The 23,001-nt window shown below is 39.6% G+C and overlaps 1 protein-coding gene across 1 annotated transcript; it reads left to right on the top strand.

Moving 5' to 3' along the window:
• The first annotated feature begins 6,383 nt into the window (after positions 1 to 6,383).
• LOC104453337 (peamaclein) lies at positions 6,384 to 7,009 on the top strand. The gene is made up of 2 exons (XM_010067864.3): positions 6,384 to 6,574; positions 6,690 to 7,009. The coding sequence occupies exons 1-2, from the start codon at positions 6,490 to 6,492 to the stop codon at positions 6,872 to 6,874; spliced, it is 270 nt and encodes an 89-aa protein (XP_010066166.1). The 5' UTR covers positions 6,384 to 6,489; the 3' UTR covers positions 6,875 to 7,009.
• The last annotated feature ends 15,992 nt before the right edge of the window (positions 7,010 to 23,001 follow it).

Genomic DNA, 23,001 nt, shown 5'->3' on the forward strand with positions numbered 1-23,001 from the left:
GTTTATTTATTATTATTTTTCCTCTTTTTTCTTCTTTTTTTCCCCATCCATCAGTATCTAATAAAATTTTATTAAATAGTAAACTATACCGATATGCCTAAAATACTAAAATATCTAAAACATGTAATATATATATATATATATTTATATTTATATTTTGAACTTATATTATAAGATATAAAGAAATTTGAATATATAAATAAAAATAGGAATAAATAAAAATGAAGTTGTTGTTATTTTTTGCATTTTTATACTAAAAATTCAATTATTATTCTACTGTTATTAATTTAACAAGCTTGTTATTCGAGAAAAATAAATTTTATTTTATAAATATTAAAAATCCTATCCACTTTTATCCCACTTTCCAACGAAATAAATTTATTCAGACTATATCTCTTTTATATATGATTTTATCATGTCTTCTGCAAGAACCAAACACAGGGTATGATAAAATTTATCTTCTCATGAATTTTATCCTGATTACAAAGTGTAGCCTTAGATTATGTCTCATGGTGGGAGAGTTAGCGTAAGGAGAAGGTGGTAATGCGGGGTCTAATTCAGAGGCTAATTATCGAGAGCAAAGAAGCATGGTGCATAAAAAGATGAAGGATAGTATAGATAGGTGATGCTTTGGCCATACTCATTATTACTGTAGATGCACTTGCTCATTTGCATTTAATACACATTTCCATAGTGGCAAATGTCATATATCGTGGGTTTAATTTGAATATTTCAATTGATGAATATTTCAAAGTTTAAGAAAAATTGACTACCAACCTCAAAATTTTTTATGACACACAACATAGTTAATACGTATTCCGATTGATGTTTAAAAAGCGCATGCTTAATCTAAGGGGTCCTACAAGTAGTTAAAAGTCGAGGAGGGTTGATCTTTGTTAAACTTATACTTGAGTTTTCTACTATATCCATAAGTACCAACTTATTAAATCATACGCATTTGCAATGCCGATCAAACTTATTTATCTCACGTCAAAATTATTGTTTGGTATGTTTTTCATATGAAAATCAACGTAGTATAAATCAAGGATATAAAAATAAGCTCTTTGGAGTATCCTCATAGACATACCTAGTCCGCGCTTGTTATTATCTGAATTCTCTGTAAGTCAGTATCTTATTTTTTGAACTTCAATTAAAAAAGAAGAAGAAGAATTTCGTCTTTCCATGAATGCATATTATATCATCTTCCCTTTGTGTCATTTGAAAGTTTATCTCGACGCTTAATTAAGATCATATCTTTATTTGAATCTTTGGACAAATTGACATTTTTATCTTAAGTCAGCAAAAGGAATGGCGAGAGGTACATAAAAGATTCTGTATATCCACTTTATAGTAACTCTAATTCTCTACACTCATGGAACCAATTATCAGTCATTGCATCGCAGTTAGTGCTGGAGTTAGTGCATAGTGTATGATGGAAAAATGGAAGTTTCAATTTGAAGAGAAGGGCACTAGAAGTGTTAAAAGTTGTGTTTGGCGTTCAATTTAATGCAAGATAAGATTTTTTTTTTTCCGGATCACATAGGTACCATTTTTTTTTTTAATACGATAACTCAAGTGTCAACTTCGATTTGAGTCGCTTGAAATGTCTGTTTGGTAACGCTTCTATTCTAGGAAATAATTTCTTTTCAACAAATAGTTTTTTTCTATTTCTATTCCCGGGAACAATTTCTCAATAAAAGAACACGTTTGGTAACTACATAAAATTTCTATTTTTGGAATGAAAAAAGAATAAAAATGCGTTTAGTATAATTCACAATTTATAATTTCTTTTAATTTTTTTTCTTATTCTTCTTTATCACCGCCATTGTCGATCGTTGCCGCTTGTCGCCGACTGTTGTTGTCGCCGATCGTCGCCGTTGGCCAATGATGACCGTTGACGACAGATTGCTGCCTGCCACCACCAACCATGCGATGATCAATTGTCCGCGATCATCGGTGACTGGTGGCGATGGTTGGCAATGGTGGCGGTTGGCGGCGGTCTTCGGCGGGTAGCAACAACGGCCGTCGCGCCGATTGGTTGGTCGGCTAGCCGGCGGGTAGTGGCATCAATTGTCATCGGTGGTGGGTGTGGCAACCGGCGACGACGGTGGCCGGTTGTCGGCCAGCCAACAAGCGGTGGCCTCAATGGTCATTGGTAGTGGGCCATGGCGGATGGCAACGACTGCAATGGTGGCTAGCCGACGGTCAATTCGTGGGAGGGCGGCGAGAGTCGGTCAGCTGACGGGCGACAGCGGGAGGTAGGCAGTGGTGGTTGGCAACGACGGTCGACCGGTGGCGGTGGCCAGATAGTAGGGGCAACGACGAAGGGAAGGGGCATCAAGGAAGAAGAAAAGAAAAATAATTTATTTCTAGAAATTGTTTCCGAGGACAGGAAGTTACTTTTTTTTTTTCTTTTTGTTTCTATTCCAAATCTATTCTCTAGCCACTTTTCTATTCCGGCGAATAGAAAATTTAATTGACGTTACCAAACAGATTTTTGTTTCATTTTTGTTCCAGGGAACAAAAGAATAGAAATTAGGAGGAATATAAACGTTACCAAACAGGGCTTTGAAATATGATACAACCATATTCTATTATTTTCTCAATTCTATGTGACTTGTCGAAGTGCTCGGCCAACATATAGTCTTTAAACGACGTCATGTAGCAGATTTAAAAATGATTACTTTAGCATTAGTGGGTGTAAAAAAATGATCACTTCTGTGCTATTCTAAATGAAAAATAATCACTTGAGTGTAAAAAAAAAAAATGCCACCTCGGATAAAATTTTTAATGCCACGTAATATTTTTGGTGGGAATTTCTCACCGTAGGCACTTAAGTGATCATTTTTTTTTTAAAAAATTTGGCACTTAAGTTAGCCGGTGAAAATTTTTGGTACTAAAATAAGTGCCGAACACAACTTTTTGTATTTCTAGTGTCATTCTCCCTTCAAGTTCTACAATATTTTGCTTGTTCTATAGGGATAATATGAACAATAGATCATGTTTTGTAGGACTAAAATTTGGACTCTTTTTTGCTACATAATATACATGATAAAGGATATCAAGCATACTGTCGTTTGTGTTCCAATATATTGCTCAATTCAGATGAAAAATTATTGCATGAATATGATGGATGCAGTTCATGCCCGCTTTAACTCTTACAAATGCTAAAAAAGTTATGAACTTATTATACTTATACCAACTTAGTCATAAGCCTTTTAATTTGGTAAATTTAGTCTTAAACTTTTTGAAATTTTTTCAATGTGGTCCATCTAACTAATTTTGGCCAAAAGTTGATGACGTGGACGTTGACTGTCCTATGTAGCATAGTCGACTTTAATGTAATTTTTTTTTAAATTTAAATTTTTTTAATTTTAAAAATGTTTGCCCTCACTCCCAACTAAGCAAGGGCCATGAGTCCTCACCTACTGATTGGCAAGGGCTTGCAACCCTCGCAATGCGATTGGCAAGGGTCTTGGCCCTCCCCTAGTGGCCAGTGGCTCCTCGCATGCCATTAACAATAAAAAAACAAAGAAAAAAAGTTAAAATTTTTCAAAAAATTTATGTTGGCGTTGGTTGTGCCAATTAGGTTGGCCAACGTTTATGTCATCAATTTCCAATCAAAATTGGTCGAATGGGTTATATTAGCAAATTGTCAAAAGATGTAGAATTAAATTGGCAAATTAAAACGTTTATGACTAAATTGGCATAAGTACAATATTTTATAATTTTTTTTAGTAATTTTCCCACTTTACTTTCAAATTGATATACATGTATAAGGTAGTTCCTTTCAAGATCACGTTTTTTCCACTCATCTTTTGGTTTAGAAATCCTTGTCATGTGTTTTGACCAAACTATCCATTATTGGGCCCACCGCTTTTGTTACAAGTGATCCCTTTTATTATTTGGTCAACATTTTATATAGTTATTTATTTTCTTCTTTTTATATCCTTGTGGGTCCCACTTTCCTCCTTCTCATTTCTCTAGCATATTAAGTCTCAATTCTTGCGAATCGTCTCTTTGTTTTCTCTCTTCAATGCCATTTTCTTCTTTTTACACCTTCCAGCTCCTCAAGTTGCAACACGAGAAATTGAACATCTATTATGCCAACCCTACCATCTGCCACACTTTTGTCGGCATTGGCATTGGGCTCATCATTAACTTCCCCAACAAGCCCCCTTTTTTTTCTGCTGCACAAGTATTTCCCGGCTCTAGATTACACTCAAAGCAAACCCATTATCTTACAATCTCTCATAAAAGCATACTTTGAACACTCAAAAGAGAAAAAAAACCAATACTACTCTTATTTGCTTTACTATATCTAATATCGGAGAAGAATTTTAATCTCATATTTTAAACTCAGAGAGAGAGAGAGAAACTCACATAATCTTCCTATCCAAAATAGGAAACCCTGTTTAGGAAACTTATTCAAATTAGAAAATTTACTCAAATCTGAGACATGTTCTCAATACTATGGTCAATCAAGCAAACTCCAGTCGACCAAGCTATACACAACGACATTTGAACATTTTTTTTGTGTCCACAATAATATATAGGTAAATTAAATTAAATGATAGTTTTCTTTGTGCAAGTAAATTTTTTTTCTCTTTCACATTGAAAAGCCCTTTTCAAGAATATTTTGGCTTGTCCTCTCGATAATTCATTTTTCTCTTAATAACTCGTCTAGTCAAATCAAAACCTATCCACCGACCAAAAAAAAAAAAAAAAAAATCAAAACCTATCCAAGCTCTAAATGCCCCACGAAAGATGCCGAGAGAAAAGTGCACCCAAGAAAGTTGCAGGTCTTACCTAGTGGCCCTCGTAGAGAGAGAGAGAGAGAGAGAGAGAGAGAGAGAGAGAGAGAGAGAGCATGAATATAAAGTAAGCAATTGAACGTAAGAACCAGATCAAAGACCAGCCAATAAATAATTGCATATCCTTCTGAGATTTTCCTTTCCATGGAAAGGTTCCACAACAGCTGTGGGTGAATCAACTCAACTTCTATTCAAAGCCGCAAGATCGTCTACCAAAGTCACATGATATTGGCAAAATTAATATCGGCAAGTGACGGTGCGAACCTTGCACATTTCGATACGAAACCCATGCAAAAAGTTAACTAAATTTGCTTTCCATTTTGCTGTCAACCTATCAAATATCATGGCCCCCTTGACGTTCGAAACCCATCGACTACGCAACCCAAAAAACAATGAGTGCTTGGCTGGCTTAGCCAGTCAATTTGTAGGGGAGTATATACCCCCGCATTCCTCCATAGGATAAATAATTTTCCTAATTTGATTATAATGATAATCATTTCCTATGAATTGTATCGTGCCCAGCTAGTAATCAGTTGCTCCTACAGCGGGACAGCTGGTTTCGTGATTCTATACCTAGGAACCCACAAATAATCTCTCTCTTAACCCGTTTGCAACTTTAAAAGCAAAACCGGCAAATTTTTTTTTTTGGTCTTCATGTGTATTATATTGGTGGAACATGGTTTTAAGCCAAGAAATGCGAGCTTTGTCAGGGAAGAAGGTGAGTACGTATGTATTCTATGCAAGCCAAGCAAAGCAATATGTAGCATTAAGGAACCCCAAAGTATTTATAGTACTCTATTCAAATACTATTTTATTGACTGATGGTACATTGTGAGCATGCATTAAAGAATTAAAGTCGCTTTTTTTTTTTTTGGAGTTTGGTACAAGTCAACTTTTATAATTATTTATAAGATAAATCAAAGCAAAGCAAGTCATACCCAAAAAAAAGAGCGAAGCAAGAAAAGACACGGGAGCTGGTGACGCTTCACTAATTATTTTTCCTCACAGTATCAATATTTTTCAAAAATATGATAAAGGAAAAAGAAAAACAAAAGAGAAGCGTTACCTTATTTAATTAGGGTAAAAGCAACAATAAATTAAAGCAAGAAGCTACGTAAACGACGGTCGACCAGCTCTCACGGAAATGATGGACGCTCGGAAGAATCAATGCTTTTCGACAGATGAAAGCTCCCTGAGATGCACCAATCTCCGACCTTCTCGTATCTGAAAAGTCAAAACATTCCTTCAAAATGCTCTCGCTTCTTGTTCTTTTTCTCCATCTGTTTTTCCCTTTTTACCAGCTCATCAGATACCGAGCGATTCAAACGCGGAAAGCGCAGCGCTAGCTGCCTTCTCATCCCACCATGTCACCTTTCACCTTCGCCAAAACAACCTAGTCATCAAACAAATCCAGTGCTCTCACATATTACCCACACTAGGATAGTCATTATCTAACGTGGAACCCATCGTTTTTGTTTCTTTGTAGGCATTATTCCATTGCACGCCAATTTCTTCCTCTATAAATGCCCTCCCTCTCGGGTATTCCATTATCACCTCGCACACCAGCAACAAGACTCTTCTTTCTCTTCTTTTGCCTATTTCTCTCTGTTGGCTCTCTGATCTTTACACACACTTATATAAACGCCAATCCGGTAGTAGCTGTACATTTGGGAAGATGGCGAAGCTTGCTTTGACAACTTTTCTTCTGGTGGCTTTTCTCCTCAGCTCCTCCTTATTTGATGCCACCATGGCCGGCTCAAGTAAAACTCCTTTTATCTCAATCTCTCCGGGGCGTTTCAGCATTTTTGTTGGGATGGTCTTCTTGAAATTTTAATATATTGAATGTGACTTTTGCTGGTTTTGTGGGTTTTGAAGGCTTTTGCGACTCCAAGTGTGCGGCGAGGTGCTCGAAGGCGGGAAAGAAGGACCGGTGCTTGGAGTACTGCCGGATTTGCTGCAAAAAATGTCAGTGCGTCCCGTCCGGGACATACGGCAACAAGGATGAGTGCCCTTGTTACCGGGACATGAAGAACTCCAAGGGACAGCCCAAGTGCCCTTAATGTGGTCCTTTTCTCGTTATGTAGTATGGCGAATATGAATATTTTGCTGCGTCTATGATTATGCAGTCGAGGGTACGTTGTCAATATTGTTGGTGATGATTCTGTGTAATAATACTGTGGGATGTATGTCTGTTTCCCTTTCTTTTTTTTTTCTTTTTTTCTTTGGGGGGGGGGGGGTGATATCGTCCCTTTTGTCATGTTTATTGTAAACCACGTAAAGGATAAATCTCTGTATACCTTCCTCTCAAGTCACAAATATTACCATGTATTCTTAGGGAAGTTTCAGGGAAAACCATGGACATATATTATAAGAACATAAAAACGACACATGACGTGATGCAATTCAATGGAGTGATCATGCCTTGTGATTTGTATTTTGAGCGGTGATCGTCAGCGTCAAAAGCTTCCACGTGCGACCCTCAAACTAAAATAGACAAGGATGGAAATCTGTTGGGAAGCTCACTAGTGAGTTGCGTGTGTCTATAAATATATATATAGAGAGAGTCACTACTTTTATTTTGCTGATTTTCAAATTTTCGAGTCATGTGCAATATCACGTTGAGTTTGCTTTAATTATCTTACAGCCATTGCTAACTTTTCCTGAGAAACGAAGTGAATCAATGCGGAAGAAACAGTAAAAATAACATGGAAACAAATAGGGGAGAGACACTAGCGAGCCTTAGAGCAATAATCTATCACGTCAATCGTAAAAGGAATCCTCATTGAGTGTGAGTGACTTCTTTTAGGCCATATTTAGTAAATGCGAAATCCACACCAACCTGGTAATATTATCCATTGCATTTATATATTAGATTTCTCTTGACCCACATGACTCGAGCCTATGGCCAGATTCACTTAGTTTCGTCAATCAACAATTCCTCGTCGCAAATCATTTCAAGGTAGGTTTGCTACGAACTCTTCAAAGGATCAGGATACTCAACTTAATCATAGTCTAAATTGAAAGTCATAACTTCAATCTATGATTGCAGTTTAAGATAGGATACGATGAAATCGAATCATAGCAACTTCTAGCATCGGTTTAGTCCTAGGAATTTTAATGTTAATACATGTTTAATCTTCTTTAGAATAGAAATTGGATGCTGGTCGCAACTTCCTAAGGTTGAATTTGATGTGATTTTAGTCGATTGATAGTTAATTCAAGTTAAATTTTGCATGGGTTACCAAAAAAAAAAGGCAAAATTTTGCATGTTTAGTTGTTCTAGTCCATTGACCCTTAGGAGTCAAGTCTCAATAAAGCTAAATTGAACTAGATGAGCATCAATCCCTAGTTGTCCTCAGTTAGCCGAATCACCTAAGTATCAATTGGATGATGATTTGAATATTAATTAAAGGTTTGAATGATTTCTAGAAAATTCAAAACTGATATGGCCTCGCTCTATCATTTGATTTTTACGGGAAAATCGGCTCTGAATAAAAAACTTGTCTTCTAAAATTTGAGATTCATAAAATTTGAAGGTCTTCAGGGCTGTAAAAATTGAGTTTGAAATCACCGAAGTAGTCTGGAGTTAGAGGTGGAAATTTGGCTTCTACATCCACTTTAACTTGTTTTGCAAATATGAAATAAGAGGAGCGCTAATTAGCAAAAATGCAAAACATACAACTTGTGGGGGTGGTCTTGAAGTCTAATAATAAAATTTTTATAAATTCTACCTAGGATAATTCGCCCAATTTAAATGAATGAGGTCAAAGTTGGAATTGGCCTACAATATAATTACAAATTGAGTCATCTGGGTAAATTGTTGAAAGGCTAGTTTACAAAAGTACAAAAGATGAAAGTTGTGAAGCATCTGATAAGCCATCTATCTGTAAATTTTGGCATCATTTGGTGGTCGTTTACTATTTGTTTTGAATTTTTTTAAAAAGGATCAGAAGGGTAAAATCTCAAGTAATGTAGCTTAATCGATTTTTTTTTTTTTTTGTCAATTGGATCATAATTAGGGAAAATAATCTCAATGAAAGTTAAAGAGAAAATCCTAAGCTTTAACGGAGAGTTGAAATCACTTAATTTGGAATTCGATAAAATCTTCCATTGGATCAAAACTTAGATAGTCTGAACCAGGGGTAAAACTGAGAAGTTGACCTCTTGGTCAAGTAATTGATTTGGCTAATTAGCTTCAATGCGTGCCCATTTGACATTGTATGTGATTGAATTGATGATTAATTGCTTTCAATAGCGCCTGATCGATATATGATCTTTTTCCCAAGATCTTTCATTTGCCCACCGTTTGAGGATTTTATATATTGAGGTTAATAATCACTGGACATTAATTAACTAATCCTTAGTTGATTATGACGTAGATGGGTAATTTTATTGTATGTCGACATCAAATTTCGAGCCATATTCGTTTTCTTTTGGTGATTAGTTGATTGAGTGAATTTGCTAGTGTGTGGATTGAGTGATTGCATGAATAAATGAAGGTGAGAGCTTGGAGTGGCGGTCCTTGGCAGCGATTAAGCTTAGGTTTTCTAGCTTAGCTTAGTATTAATTAGACTAGTCTAGTTTATAGATTTAGGAATTGATAATAGACTTAATCAAAATAATTCTAACAAGGAAATAAAAGTCAATTTAGGTTGGAGACTTCATTATTAAAATGGGTAGCATAGTCTAATTTAGAAGTTCCATCTAATAAAATAAGTGGAAAACTAGACTCGCCTTAATCTAATTTATATATAAAATTGGTTTAGTCTCTAACCTCAAGCTTATAGGATCATGTCCCAAGGCTTAAGAACAAAGCTTCATATTATTTATGCCCGACTTGGTATAGGCCAAGCTCATGACAGTATCATGTCATGGGACTAAGAATAAAGCCATGTAGATTCTTTGCTGGACAATTATCGAGTTTTCATTTCCATAACATTGTTTTAAGTCATTCAATACTTGAGTGTTTAAGTCCGCAATTTCAATACATTGTCCATTATGTTCCTTTATATAATGGTTAGGATAAACTCTAGGATCATAATAAATCCATAAAAATCATCCCATGAACATTTAATGACTTGAATGACCTTTAGGACTCGTAATTGGTGTGGCGACTCGATTTTCCAATGGCCTCATCAGAAATAGGTGTAGAGGTATTACTTGAAAGACGGTTGAAATAGTACTTGCAAGTAATGGTCTCAAATGATCCATTGAATGATATTATTGCAAACAGTCCATCAATTAAGAGCGTGGCATCTCCCAAAATCATTTATTTCTTGAGATTGGATTTTATTTGTTGTTATTCTTAAACAACCTAAGGATCGGCTAGAAATTTAAGGATCGGGTAGAAACCAATTGAGATGTTGGAGTATTGTTTCAATTTTTGCAGAACTAGAGATTCTAAGCACATGAAATTGACTACGCTAATGTTTCTATTAGTGCCTTTTCAATACCTAACTTAAATGTGCATTACCTAAGTAGTCATGCAATCTTGATTACCAATTATTGTGCTAGTGGTATCAAAAGCCACTAAACTTAAAGTGATTAAACAAACGTTTTTGTGGAATTGGTTTTTCTAACTTCTAAGCTAATCCTAGACTAAACTAGGAAATCAATTAACAAGCAATTTATCGAAATGTGATGTGGGAATTATAAACTCAACGTATTGAAAAGTGCATGCAAATTAAATGAACCCACAACTTGTCAAGCAATGAATATTTACATGGCCTTGTTTTAGAGCCTTGATGCATGAAATCCTCATAAGCTTGTTATTCAAAACTATTGCGAGTCCAAGCTAGTCTACCCTAATAACTTATTTGAAGTAATTTAGCTAGGACTAATTAATTTTATTAGGGAAGCCTACACTAGTTAGCCCACAAATGTTTAAGCTAGCCTAATTAAGACTATTCTAAACTACATTATTACAAAGTATTACGGCCATGATGGACATTGGCCTTCCACCATAACTGGCTCTTCTCAGTTGTCGCCTCCTTGGACCGAGTGTCGGTTTCATAATTCGATCATCCAATCACATCATTCATAGCATGCACTGAAGCAAATTAAAGTATTAGCGATGTTCACATGAACTCATAAAATTGACTCAAAATTGACTTTAGGACTAATCATGCGCATCAATTGACCCAATTCACCACTGGGCTCTCTAGGGATTGTTCAATTAAGGGCAGAAGAACACCTCAAGTGCCATGAGTTGGCAAGTTGGCATGAGAGGACAAATAGTGCCAAAACTTCCAAAATGTATACTTAAGTGCCAAATTTGGAGAAGATATGAATATTTAAGTATCTATGGCGAGAATTTTTGGCCAAATAGCTTAGGCGGTTTTTTCCGGTGAAAATTTTAAATGATGTTGCATTTCTTAAAAAATATATATATATATTTTCCACGTAGACTAGGCAAACAACATCGCACTGTCCATGTAGACTACACGAGACAAAGCTAAACAATGTTGTTTTGACACTTAAGTAGTGTTCTTTTTTAAACACTATTGGCATTTAAGTAATCACTTAGACCATAACTTGACATTTAAGTGATTATTTTTTAACCACGATCGACAACTTAATTGAACATGGAGGATGATGTTGTTTTAGACAAGGACTGTTGAGTGGACATTCTAGCTAGCCATGTAATGCCACATAGGATTTTCGACAAGCTTGCGGAAGTTGGCACTTTAGTGTCCAAGTTTAAAAAAAAGTGGTACTTAGACAAGGATTGCTAAGTGGACATTCTAGCGAGTCAGACTAGAATTATTGATAAAATAACATTATGTTGGATTTGTGGCAAGCTCGCTAGAGTTGACACTTATGTGTCCATTTTTTTTTTTAAAGTGGTGCTTAAGGGCGCATTTGGTAATCATACTGTTCCGGGGAATAATTTTTGATGAAAAATAATTTTTTCTATTTTTATTCTCGGGAATATTTTCTGAGCAAAAGAACGCGTTTGGTAACTTATCAAAATTTATATTTTCGGGATAGAAATACGTTTGGTAAAATTCTTAAATTTTTCTTTTCTTTTAAATTTTTAATTCTTTTCTTATTTTTTTCTTATTTTTTCCTAGAGAGGCCGAGCCTCGCGCGGCCATGGCGAGGCTCAGGCCGATGAGCCTCACCGTGGCTTGGCGTCTCCGAGGGCTGGCAACACTTTGGCAAGGTCATTGGCCCTCGTCTAGCCGGTCGTTGATGCTGACCATGGCCAAGGCTGACAACCGGCCAAAAGGAAGAAGAATAAAAAAAGAGAAGAAAAAAGAAGAGAGAAAAATTGATTCTAGAAATTGTTCCCGGAAACAAAAAGTTACTTTTTTCTACTTTTTGTTTCTGTTCCAAATCTATTCCTAGGAACAAAATTTTTACCAAACACATTTTTATTCTTTTTCGTTTCCCAGAAAAAAAAACATAAAATTTTGTTCTAGGGAACATAAATAGATTTTAACAAACAATCCGTAAGTATACTTTTTAGAAATTTTTGCACACTTGTGTTCCCCCATGCACATTTGAGGTATTCTTGGCCTTTAATTAAGGTTAACAGTAATCGACCCACCACTTACATTCATAACACAATGAACCGATTATGTTAACCCCTAATTAAGACTAGTCACACCGACTAAGTTACCCACCAATTGACGTGCAATGATAATCGTAATTAGAATTAACATTCGTTTCGTGCAATCAGGCCAGTTAACCTTGGGAATCAAGCAATCAAGCAAAGGGTTGGGGACCCACAAAAGGGTACTTCTCTATTATTATCCCCTGTTCTCACCGATTTTTGTTTAATCAAATTGATTAAACTAATGATGCCCAATTAAGGTGAAACCAAAGCCATTAAGACCATTTATGGAATTTTGGACCTGGAATATCCGAATTTTTCAAAGTCGCCCAGCTGCCCCTAATTTAAACCCGATTCCGACCCCATTTTAAAAAAATTGGAAAAAATCAAAACCAACATTAAATTGATACAAATTTTCTTTGAGAGAAATTCCTTTTTTTTTTTTTTTTTTTTGATCATCAAAACATCTTAGCTTGATTTACTATTTAATGCAAGAGAAAGTTACACTCATAGCGTCAGTGCAAAGAAGATTAAATAAGGGAGGGGGAGGATTAGATAGCCAGTTCTGGGGTAGGGTACTTGTTCGGCATGCCTTCGCTATCCAATCCGCGGATTGGTTGGTGCTCCTCTTGCAGTGGGCCAAAGATAGGCCCGGTAGAAGTTTGAGTTGTGCTCGGGCCCGGTTCAGAAGCGGTTCCAGTTCCCAAGCCAGTTCAGTTGAAGTCTTCAACGTGTTCAGTAAAGGCAAGCAGTCAGAGTGTACTTGAGGAGAGAGAAATCCACGGCTTCGTGCGAATGTTAGGGTTTCTTCCATCGCGATCGCTTCCGCGTGAAGAGGCGAAGTGGCCTCGACTGGCTTGGCGAATCCATCGACGAGGAGCCCCCTGTGATCTCAGCAAACACCGGCGATGGCAGCTCTGTGCCGGGGACGTTCTCTAGCTTCGCTGATTTCTTCACTACTATCCGGATCTGGTTCAAATGATGCGTCGAGGTTGATTCGTATCAGTCCCGGTGGAGGTGGACACCAGGCTTCAGATAAGTCTTCGGATTTGTTCTTGCCTGTTGGTTTTTTGTTTAGTTCTGTGAAGCTCTCTGCAAGCGCCTCTGCTCTGGCTATTGTCTCTTGTGATTTTGGTGTTTGTTGGTTGAAGATGCTCCGGTTTCTTTCCTTCCAGATACTCCACAGTACGACCGCTATGTAGTTGAAATTGCCTGAGGTGACTGGGTTCCGTTTTATGTTGCAGATCCACTCTTCCAATCGGGTGAGTCCAAGTCTGGATATTCGTAGATGCAGAGGGGCGGACTTCCAAACCTTGGCTGTCCATGAGCAGAGGAGGAGCGTGTGTTCTAGTGTTTCGGCTTCCAGTTTGCACAGGGGGCAGATCGGGGAAGGTACGATCCTTCGGTGGTGTAGATTTTCCATGGTTGCGAGGGCGTTGTTGCATGCGTTCCATAGGAAAATTTTTACCTTGGGTGGGGTCGTGGATTGCCATATAAATTTCCAGAGATCGGGGTTGGCTGTGTAAGATGATGTTGCTTGTGTGTTCTGTGATGAGACGGAGACATTTCGGAATATGAAATACCCGCTTTTTACTGAATAGTTACCTGATTTTGTGTGCGGCCATATCAGTTGATCCTCTTCATTAGGTAAGCCGATGGGTGTGGCTAGAATTTCACGTACCGTTTTGTCTTCAAACATTGAATGAATAAGAGGCTCATTCCATGTTCCTGTGTCTGAGTTGATTATATCCGATACTTTAGTTGGTTCATGATTTGCTGCTGCTCCTCCTATTATGCCGCTTTTTAACCACCTCTCTGTTCTGATTGTTGTTTTTTTTCCATTTCCAGTCCGGTTCATCACCTGAGGAGCAACTGCATCCCTTGCCTTGATGAGGCTCTGCCATCCCCACGAGGGCCTTGAGCCTCTGCCAGCATGCCAGAAATCTCCATGTGAATAATAGAGACCTTTCAACACCTGAGTTACCAGTAAGTCTGGATTAGTGCTTATGCGCCACATTTGTTTTGCTAGCATTGCCATATTGAAAGTTTGCAGGTCCTTGAAACCCATGCCCCCTTCACTCTTTCTAGTTTTTAGCAAGTCCCACTTCCTCTAGTGGATGCCAGCCTTTTTTTCATTGCTTTTCCACCAAAATGCTGCAACTTTTTTCTCGATTGCTTTATAAATCGACGTAGGAATTTTAAAGATTGACATGGCGTATTGTGGGATCGCTTGAATTACTGCTTTCAGAAGTACTTCCTTCCCTGCTTTTGACAACAGTTTTTCCTTCCAGCTATCCAGTTTGGAGTTGACCCGCGCTAGGATCCATGCGAACATGTCTTTCTTGGACTGCCCCCAGTCCGAAGGTATGCCCAAATACTTACCTGTTTTTGTAATTTCTGGCACTCGAAGTGTTGATGCCATGTTTCTCCTTAGAGCTGTAGGACATCCTTTACTGAAATAGATGCCTGATTTGTTGAGGTTTATTACCTGGCCAGAGGCGAAACAGTATTGATTTAAGAGACCAGCCAAGTTTTGACATTCGACAATTGTTCCATGCAGGAAGAAGATAGAATCATCGGCAAAGAGGAGATGCGATAAGGTAGGGCAGTGGTTGTTCAGCTTTATCCCAGTAAGAGTACCGTCCTGTACTGCTTTCTTCATTATAATAGAGAGCACATTAGCAACGATGATGAAGAGGTAAGGTGAGAGGGGGTCTCCTTGGCGCAATCCTCGGGTCGGTTTGAATGATGGTAAGGGTTCTCCATTTAAGTTTATGCTGAAGTTTACTGTGTTGACGCATTGCATGATCCTCTGAATCCAGAAATCACAGAAGCCAAGTTGTGTTAGACAAGCCTGTAGAAAGTCCCACTCGATGCGATCGTACGCCTTTTGCATGTCTAGTTTTAGGACTGCTTGAAATTTTTTCTTCCTGTTACTGGTTCGCAGTCTATGTAGCACCTCCTGAACCATTAGTATGTTGTCCTGAATCTGCCTACCTCCAACAAAGGCGCTCTGTTCCTCTGCAATTATGTGTGGTAGAATTGGTTTGAGCCTGTTTGTGAGTATTTTGGAGATGATTTTATATAGGAAGTTGCATAGGCTTATTGGACGGTATTGCTCTAGTTTTTCTGGCTGTGGGACTTTTGGAATCAGTGTAATGAGTGTGTTGTTTAGTGCAGGATCTAGCTTACCGGAGTTGAAGAAAGACTGTATTTCTTGGAAGATCCCCTTGGAGATTGCTGGCCAATTCTCTTTATAGAATATTCCGTGAAAGCCGTCGGGACCAGGGGCCTTTAAAGCACCTAGCTGTAGCATTGCTGCGGTGATTTCCTCCTCAGTGAGTGGGGCTGTCAAGGTATTGTTCATCCGATCATCAACTAGAGTAGGGATGTTCTGTATTATAGGTTGCCAATCACGGAAGCCCACCGAGGTGTATAGATTCTTATAATACTGTGTTATCATCCCCTGTAATTGCTGTTCCCCCCGAATCCAGACTTCATGTTCATTTTTCAGCATAGTTATCTGGTTTCGACTTCTCCTCTGAACTGTTGTCGCATGAAAAAACCGTGTATTTCTATCGCCCCATTTTAGCCAGCTAATTCGTGATCGCATACCCCAAAACATCTCCTCTTGATGCCATAACTTATCTATTTCTTTGGTAATCTCTTTCTGTTTACCTGATTCTCCGGTGTTTTGTGTTCTGTTCATCAGGTCTTGGAGTTCTCCTTTCAGCCAGTTCACCCTATTCCTTGCATGGCCAAACTTGTGCTTACTCCACTGTGTCAACCTTTGTTGTACTTGCTTCAGTTTAGCAGTCGAGGTAAGATCCTTTGTGAGAGGGTCGTTCCATACTTCTGAGACTATGTTTTTGCTTTCTCCATCTTCGCTCCAGTATGCTTCATATTTAAATTGTTTTCTCTTCCTTCTCTTAGGTTGAGCCAAGGATAACAATATAGGAGTATGATCAGAACCTATTGCCGGGAGAGCAGTGCATTTGGCCTCTGGGTAAGTGATTCTCCATTGAAGCGAGCAGAAAACCCTATCTAGTCTTTCTTTGACTAACTGATCTCCCTCACGTTTGTTTGACCAGGTGTAGGAGCACCCCTTGCTTTCGAGATCCATGAGGGAGCATTGATTGACGAAGCTTCTAAATGCAGATAGTCTGTAAGTTTCAGCTCTGTGTTTGCCTACTTTCTCCCAGTGATTTAATATCTCGTTAAAATCTCCCAAGCACAACCAAGGTATTCGGTAATGCATGCTGACTGAGGATATCTGGTCCCATAACTCAAATCTTTCCCTAAATACAGTTGGAGCATGGGCGAAAATAATTTTCATTTCCTGGTTGATGTTTTTCAGGTGACATTGTGTGAATATGGCCGTGGCTGAGGAGGAGTCAATCGATACCTGCAAATGATCATCCCATAATAGAGCTAAGCCCCCTGCCGTTCCTCTCGGATTGACTATATAACTGTTTTGGAAATTTAGCCTCCTTTTTATTCTGAGCACTTTCTGTTCTGAGTTTTTTGTTTCCATAATGAAAACGATATTGGGCCGTTCCTGAGTCACAGTGACTCGCAATTCCTGGAATGTCAGGGGATTGCCCAGCCCCTGGCAATTCCAGCTTAAAATCTTCATGGGTAAGCTGGTGGCTTATTAGGGCTAGCCACTAGAGCCCATTGGTCTGACTTCTCTGCCACCCAAATAGGTGCATCCACTAGTTGATTAGTTTTCTCTGACAGTTGAGCTGATGTTTGTGCTCCATAGGGACATAAGCGCTTTACTTTTTTTGAAGTTGTTGGCTTGACACTCTTTCTTTTCAACTTTGCAGGGGGGGTCGTCTCCATTTCAATCTCAGCTTCCTTCATCTATTCCTCTTGGAGTGTTAAAATTGATTCTTCATCAATGCAAGTGTTTCCTCACTTCTGGGGACTTCTTTCTTCTATTCGAATGAGTGCTCGAGCTGAGGAGGGCAGGTAAATTTCCTTTCCTGTTGGGCGTGGATCACATACCTGAGTTTGCTGGGATGATGATGAGTTTATTTGCTCTGTTTCAGGCACCGGAGATAGTGGGGTTTCAAGCACTACATCTACATCGTCTAGAGGAATTTCCTTCTTTCCACATAAAATTTTGCCATAAGGGCTTAGCGCCTTCACCTCAGCACGCAGCCAATCCCCGCATCTTGCCGGTAAGTTCTGTTCCGGCCCTGACTCCTTATAAGGTATTTCAGTACAATCCGTCGCGTAGTGACTAATTCTGCCGCATGAGTAGCAGTAATAGGGCAGTCTTTCATATTTAAATTCAACCCACAGCTTCTTATTGTCTAGGTTCACGATTACTCCAGTTTTCAACGGATTTTCTAATGCCAGTGTCACTCGAGCTTTGCCCACTTTGTAGGTACTGTTTCCCTTATCCTCAAGCTTTACTTCAACAACAGTTCCTATTTTGGAGGCTATTTCTTCTATCACATCATGTGTAACTCTCCCATACGGTAAGCCCAAAAACTTTACCCAGAAATCACAGTGATTGAAGTCATAACAAAACTCTGGTGTATCAAGTTCGCACTGCCTAAGGATAAGGGGATGGCTAGAGAAGGACCAAGGCCTTGATTGGAGCACTCTCTGAGCATCTGCTTCTGAGTGAAAAGAGAAAGAGAAGAAACCTGGTTCCAGTGTTGCGCAAGTGAAGTTTTCTGTTCTCCAAGCTTTCCTCATTAGGGTTATGAATGCATTGTAGTTCAAGGCTGGGTTTGTGTAGAATCTGCCGAAGAGTGTTTTCCGGCACTCACTGAGTTTCTCGGGGGAGATAGTACCTGGGAGATCGACAACATCGACTGCACGCCATAGATTTCCCATGCTTTTGCACAGAGCCGCGAGCCTTCTGTCTTCAGTGTTCTGATCTGCCATTTTGTTTGTAGGGGTAGATTTCTGTATGGCTCGTTGATTGATGGAGTTTTGGGTCGATGATTCGTGGATTTATGGGTTGAAGGGAGCTCAGAAGGGTGAATCGGAATAGTGATGGGTAGGGGGAAGATGGCAGAAATTAGGGTTTCGAGAGGGATCGTGGTTGTGCGCCGTAATACCCAAAGATCAGCGGGAGAGGGATGGAAGAATCGAAGCGGACAGATGAGTGAAGATGGAATTTGGGTAAAGCTGCAGGGAACTACCCATTTGGTAGAGGAGGACTACACATTCGGTAGAGAGGAAGCTCCATTCGTGAGCGCATTGTTCAAAACGTTTATTTTATTAGAATTAGAGCAATTCCTTTTCAAGCTTTAAGTTTTTGCATAAGAGCTTTTATAGTTTGTCAAAATTACCGATTTTTCCCTATAGGTCAAATTGTATCAGTTTTGTAGGTCACTCCTTAACCTTGTTTGAAATTCACAAAATTGACCCTGTAGACTTTTTACACTAGGAGTAGCATTGTCCAGGTTGGGTCAGTCCACTCCCTAACCCTAGGACAAATCCGTACAATATTGATCCTCAATTTTTGGGACCAAGGACTGACCCTATTGAGCTTGGGACCAAGGATCGGACCGACCCAGTGGGTTCAGTCTAGTTTTAGGGTCAACCCGAGACCAATCGATAATTTTTTATTTTATTTTTTGTACCCCTTGAAAAAGCGATTGAAGACTGGACAGACCTAATAGGTTTAGTCCAGTTCCAAGATCAACCCGAGACCAACTAATAATTTTTTATTTCATTTTTGTATTACTTGAAAGGGCGATCGAGAACCAGATTGACCCAATGGGTTCGATAACGAGCGAGGTTAGCTAAGAAATGCAAGTGGTGAGGGTCAAGTGAGTTGAGGGTCGAGTGGGGTGAGCATTGAACAGAGTGAGCATCGAGTGTTGAGCGAGGAGGAATAAGCCAAGCGAGCATTGAGTGGCGAGAAGCACGAGTGACCCAAAGCGAGCGAGACGAGTGTCGAGTGGTGAGCAGAGAAGTTGTTTCTTTCGACTTTGGCAAATTGAAGACTAATAGGACAAATAAGACAAAAGAGAACGATGTCAAATTGAAGACTAAGAAGACAAATAAGACAGAAGAAAACGAGTACTAGAGGAGGATGCCATAAGGAGTTGTTTATGTCCTTTTGGATGCCGTGAGAACTTTTTACAAAAATATTTTTCTTTATGACTATTGACGCTTTAAAAGACATTAAAATCTAAGTTATTATAGAACAATGTAAAATTACTTGAACTCCCCACAAGAGTTATTTAATGTTGTTGACACTATTTATTTTAAGGTTTTCTCTAAATAAAAATTATAAATAATATATATATATACCAACCCCAAACTCCCAAGACTAATGACTAACCCGTACACTACTAGTCCAAAAATCCTAGGACCAAGGACCGACCCAATCTTACTGGGAATCGGACCAGGACCGGCAGGGTTGGGTCGGTCCAGGGTTGACCTTGAACTGATGCTCACTCCTACTTTACACGCATGTCCTCAAACTTGTTAGTGTACTAAATTAGACCCCAACGAACAACTTTCATAGTTTTGAGTTTTTGCAAAAAAAGATCCGTACTATGTGAATTTTGCAAAACAAAATTGACCAATGCGGGCCCCCGGAAAAAAAAAAAGGATCAAACACTAGATTTGATTGTTTGTTTCGAGAGGGCACTGGACCAACGAAATGATGCTAGATTTTTACAAAAATTCAATATTGGAAATTTCAAAATCTCAGCTTTAACTTTGATGAAGAAAGTTTTTTTCGAAATCTGAACAGACAAAATCCTAAAAAAAAAAAGGGACAGGGCGGGCAGACTCGAATTTTCGGAAAATTTATGGAAAAGTTCATGAACGTTCAACCTTAGCCTATGAACATCTAATGTATACTCAATCTATTCCCAGCAACATAGGCAATCTTCGAAGTCCAAATGTAGACATTGGAGAGCACCTTCAACTATATTCATCCGAACTAAAGCACACACCATCAAAATCTCATTAAATGTGCACAAAGCAACACCAAAACACCCCCTAAGCATCATACATCTAGCTAAGGGTCATCTAAACACAAACTAACATCTAAACCAAGTCTAACATCACATTGGATATGGCTGGACAACAAGCATATTTTCCAGAAAAACCTAGAAAATCAAATCCAAATATCAGGCGTTCCAGGTCAACTTTCTAATATAAACGAACCTAATACTGCAAATCTTATTGGGCTTAACAATACAACCTAGAGGGAGTAGATAGATTGATTGAAGATAGAATAATAAACTTTCACACAATGCCAAATCATCGCAAGTGCTATTGGTAACAGACATTGTAAATAGGAGATGAATAGATAAACATTATTGGGTGTGCTGATAATAAAGAGATAGAAGATAGCGCACTGAGCTTTATAATGGTTCGGTTTTATCCCCAAATCTATTTGATGTGAACAAGATTGTTCCCATGCCCAATACATTGTTCACTAGACATCAGTAGTGTTCCTTCCATATCTATAAAGATCCTTTCATTGGGTGTGCTGATAACAAAGACATAGAAGGTAGGACACTGAGTTTAATAATGGTTTTGACTTTATCTTCAAGCCTATTGATGTGAAAAAGCTTGTTCCCATGTCCAATACCTTGTTCACTAGACATAAGCAATGATCCTTCCATATTGATAGAGATCCTCTGTAGAGATCCTTCCAGCTTGAATTATAGCACACGAGTTCCTTCCAACTTCACTTTTGTAGAGATCCTTCCAGCTTGTAAACATCTCCATGCCCAATACCCTGTTCCATAAACATCAGCAACGATCCTTTCATATCGTCAGAGTATTTCCAAGTATGACAAAGCACTCAACATCACACCTAATACTGATTAAGACACCATATGCATTGTGGCTTGTGTATATATCACCTAGTAATTCTCAACAAGTACACACATTAGTAGCCTTCGATTGTCTTTGTCATCTTTAAAAGAACTTAAGTGATTTTCCCAACAAATCTAAGATAGACTAACCATCTAACATGGAAATGGTCTCTAGAACATGCAAAGGTAGGTTTTGTGACATTGAAAACATGTGGTCTAAACATGAAATTTCTTTAAGGCTTGCACTGCCCATTTGATTTCTAGGCCGATTTAAGGTTGACTGACCAGTTACTTCATGTCCTAGGTAGAAAATCAAACAAAGATTGGAGTTTGTACTCCAATTTTAGACTATATTCAACACCTAGCGTCCTAGGACAATCCTTAAAAATTTTGGACTAAAATAAGAAAACTTACCTTATTTTTTAGCACCAATTGGAAATGGGCTGGCATGGAAACTTCTGGTGGTTTGTTGAAGGAGCAGCCACCACCACCACGTCGGGAACAGGGAGAGGTCCCGATGGCAAGAAGAGGGCAATATGCTGAGGCCAGCAACTGGCCAAAATCCAGCCAGGAAGCTGATGGCAAGTAGCACATCCTTCAAGCCGGGAGCTCGAGGGCAAACAAGGGAGAGGGGGAGGGGGAGGGAGAGAGAGAGAGCACTCCTTGGGGGTAGCTATGGGGAGCTTTAGGGTGTTTGATGTTTTGTCTATGAAGCACAGACACATTGCTCGTGCTTCTGTGTCGTGTCCAACATGTGTCGGAGCGTATCGGACACGTCGACACGCTTGGACACGGTCGGACGAGAAAATATTGGGTACCCTAACAATGCCACGTCATCGGTGTTCTGAACGATTCATTGCGCGACACGTGTCCCGGTGTCAGTCCACGTCGTCCACTTCTCCGTTTCGAACCAGCGCGCGGGAGCTTCTCTCTCTCCTCTCTCCCTGGCCCACCTCTCTGCACCTTTTGACGCTCTGCTCTCCTCTGCTCTCCTCTCTCTCCTCTCTTTCTCTCTCCCCGTTCTCCGTTCCGTTGCGGGGAGGGAGAACAAAATTGCGACGGTTCAGAGGAAAACATAAAGTCCCCTCTGCTCTCTCTCTCTCCCCCCTTCGACAGCCCTCCACCTCCGCCTCTGCCGGTTGCCTCCATTGCCCCTGACGCCGACGCCGACGCCGACACCGACGCAGCCTACGCCTCCCTCTCGTGACCTCTTGTCGGTTTTATCTCTCTTTCGTCCTCGAAGGCGCGCCTCTCTGCCAGCAAACCGCGACGCTGACGCCCCTTCGCCGGTTGCCTCTGTCGCCCCCAACTCCGACGCCGACTTCTCTGCCTCCGCCTCCCCCTACGCGGTCGACGCTGTCGCCGACGCCCCTTCGCCTCCCTCTCGCGACCTGCGCTCCGCTCTCTCCCTCTTTTCTCTGCGGAGTGCCCTTACTGGCCAACCCCGACGCCGACGTGCTCTCGCGTTTTGGCCTCCCTCTCGGTGAGCGAAGGTCGCGCAGCTCGCTCTGCTCGCTCTTTCTCTCTTTCCTTCATGAAGCGCCTCCTGCTTCTGAATGCGGACGCCGTCGACGCCGTCGCCTTCCCAAGCCCCATCGATAGGCGGTCCATTGGCAACTCCCGTACGTTCGAAGGTTCGTTTTCATTGTTTTTTTTTGTTTTGTTTTTTTTTTTTCGGGATTCTACTTAGTAGAAATCGGTGCCATGTTAATGTTGAAGTTTAATTCCAAAGGTGTAACCCTGTTGTGAAGGATAAGATCAAAATTTCTCTCTAAGATCTACCTTCTTGGTCCACTGATCTATCAGGAATAGGTAGTTT

The sequence above is a fragment of the Eucalyptus grandis genome, chromosome 7 (assembly GCF_016545825.1).
Source record: "Eucalyptus grandis isolate ANBG69807.140 chromosome 7, ASM1654582v1, whole genome shotgun sequence".
NCBI lineage: Eukaryota > Viridiplantae > Streptophyta > Magnoliopsida > Myrtales > Myrtaceae > Eucalyptus > Eucalyptus grandis.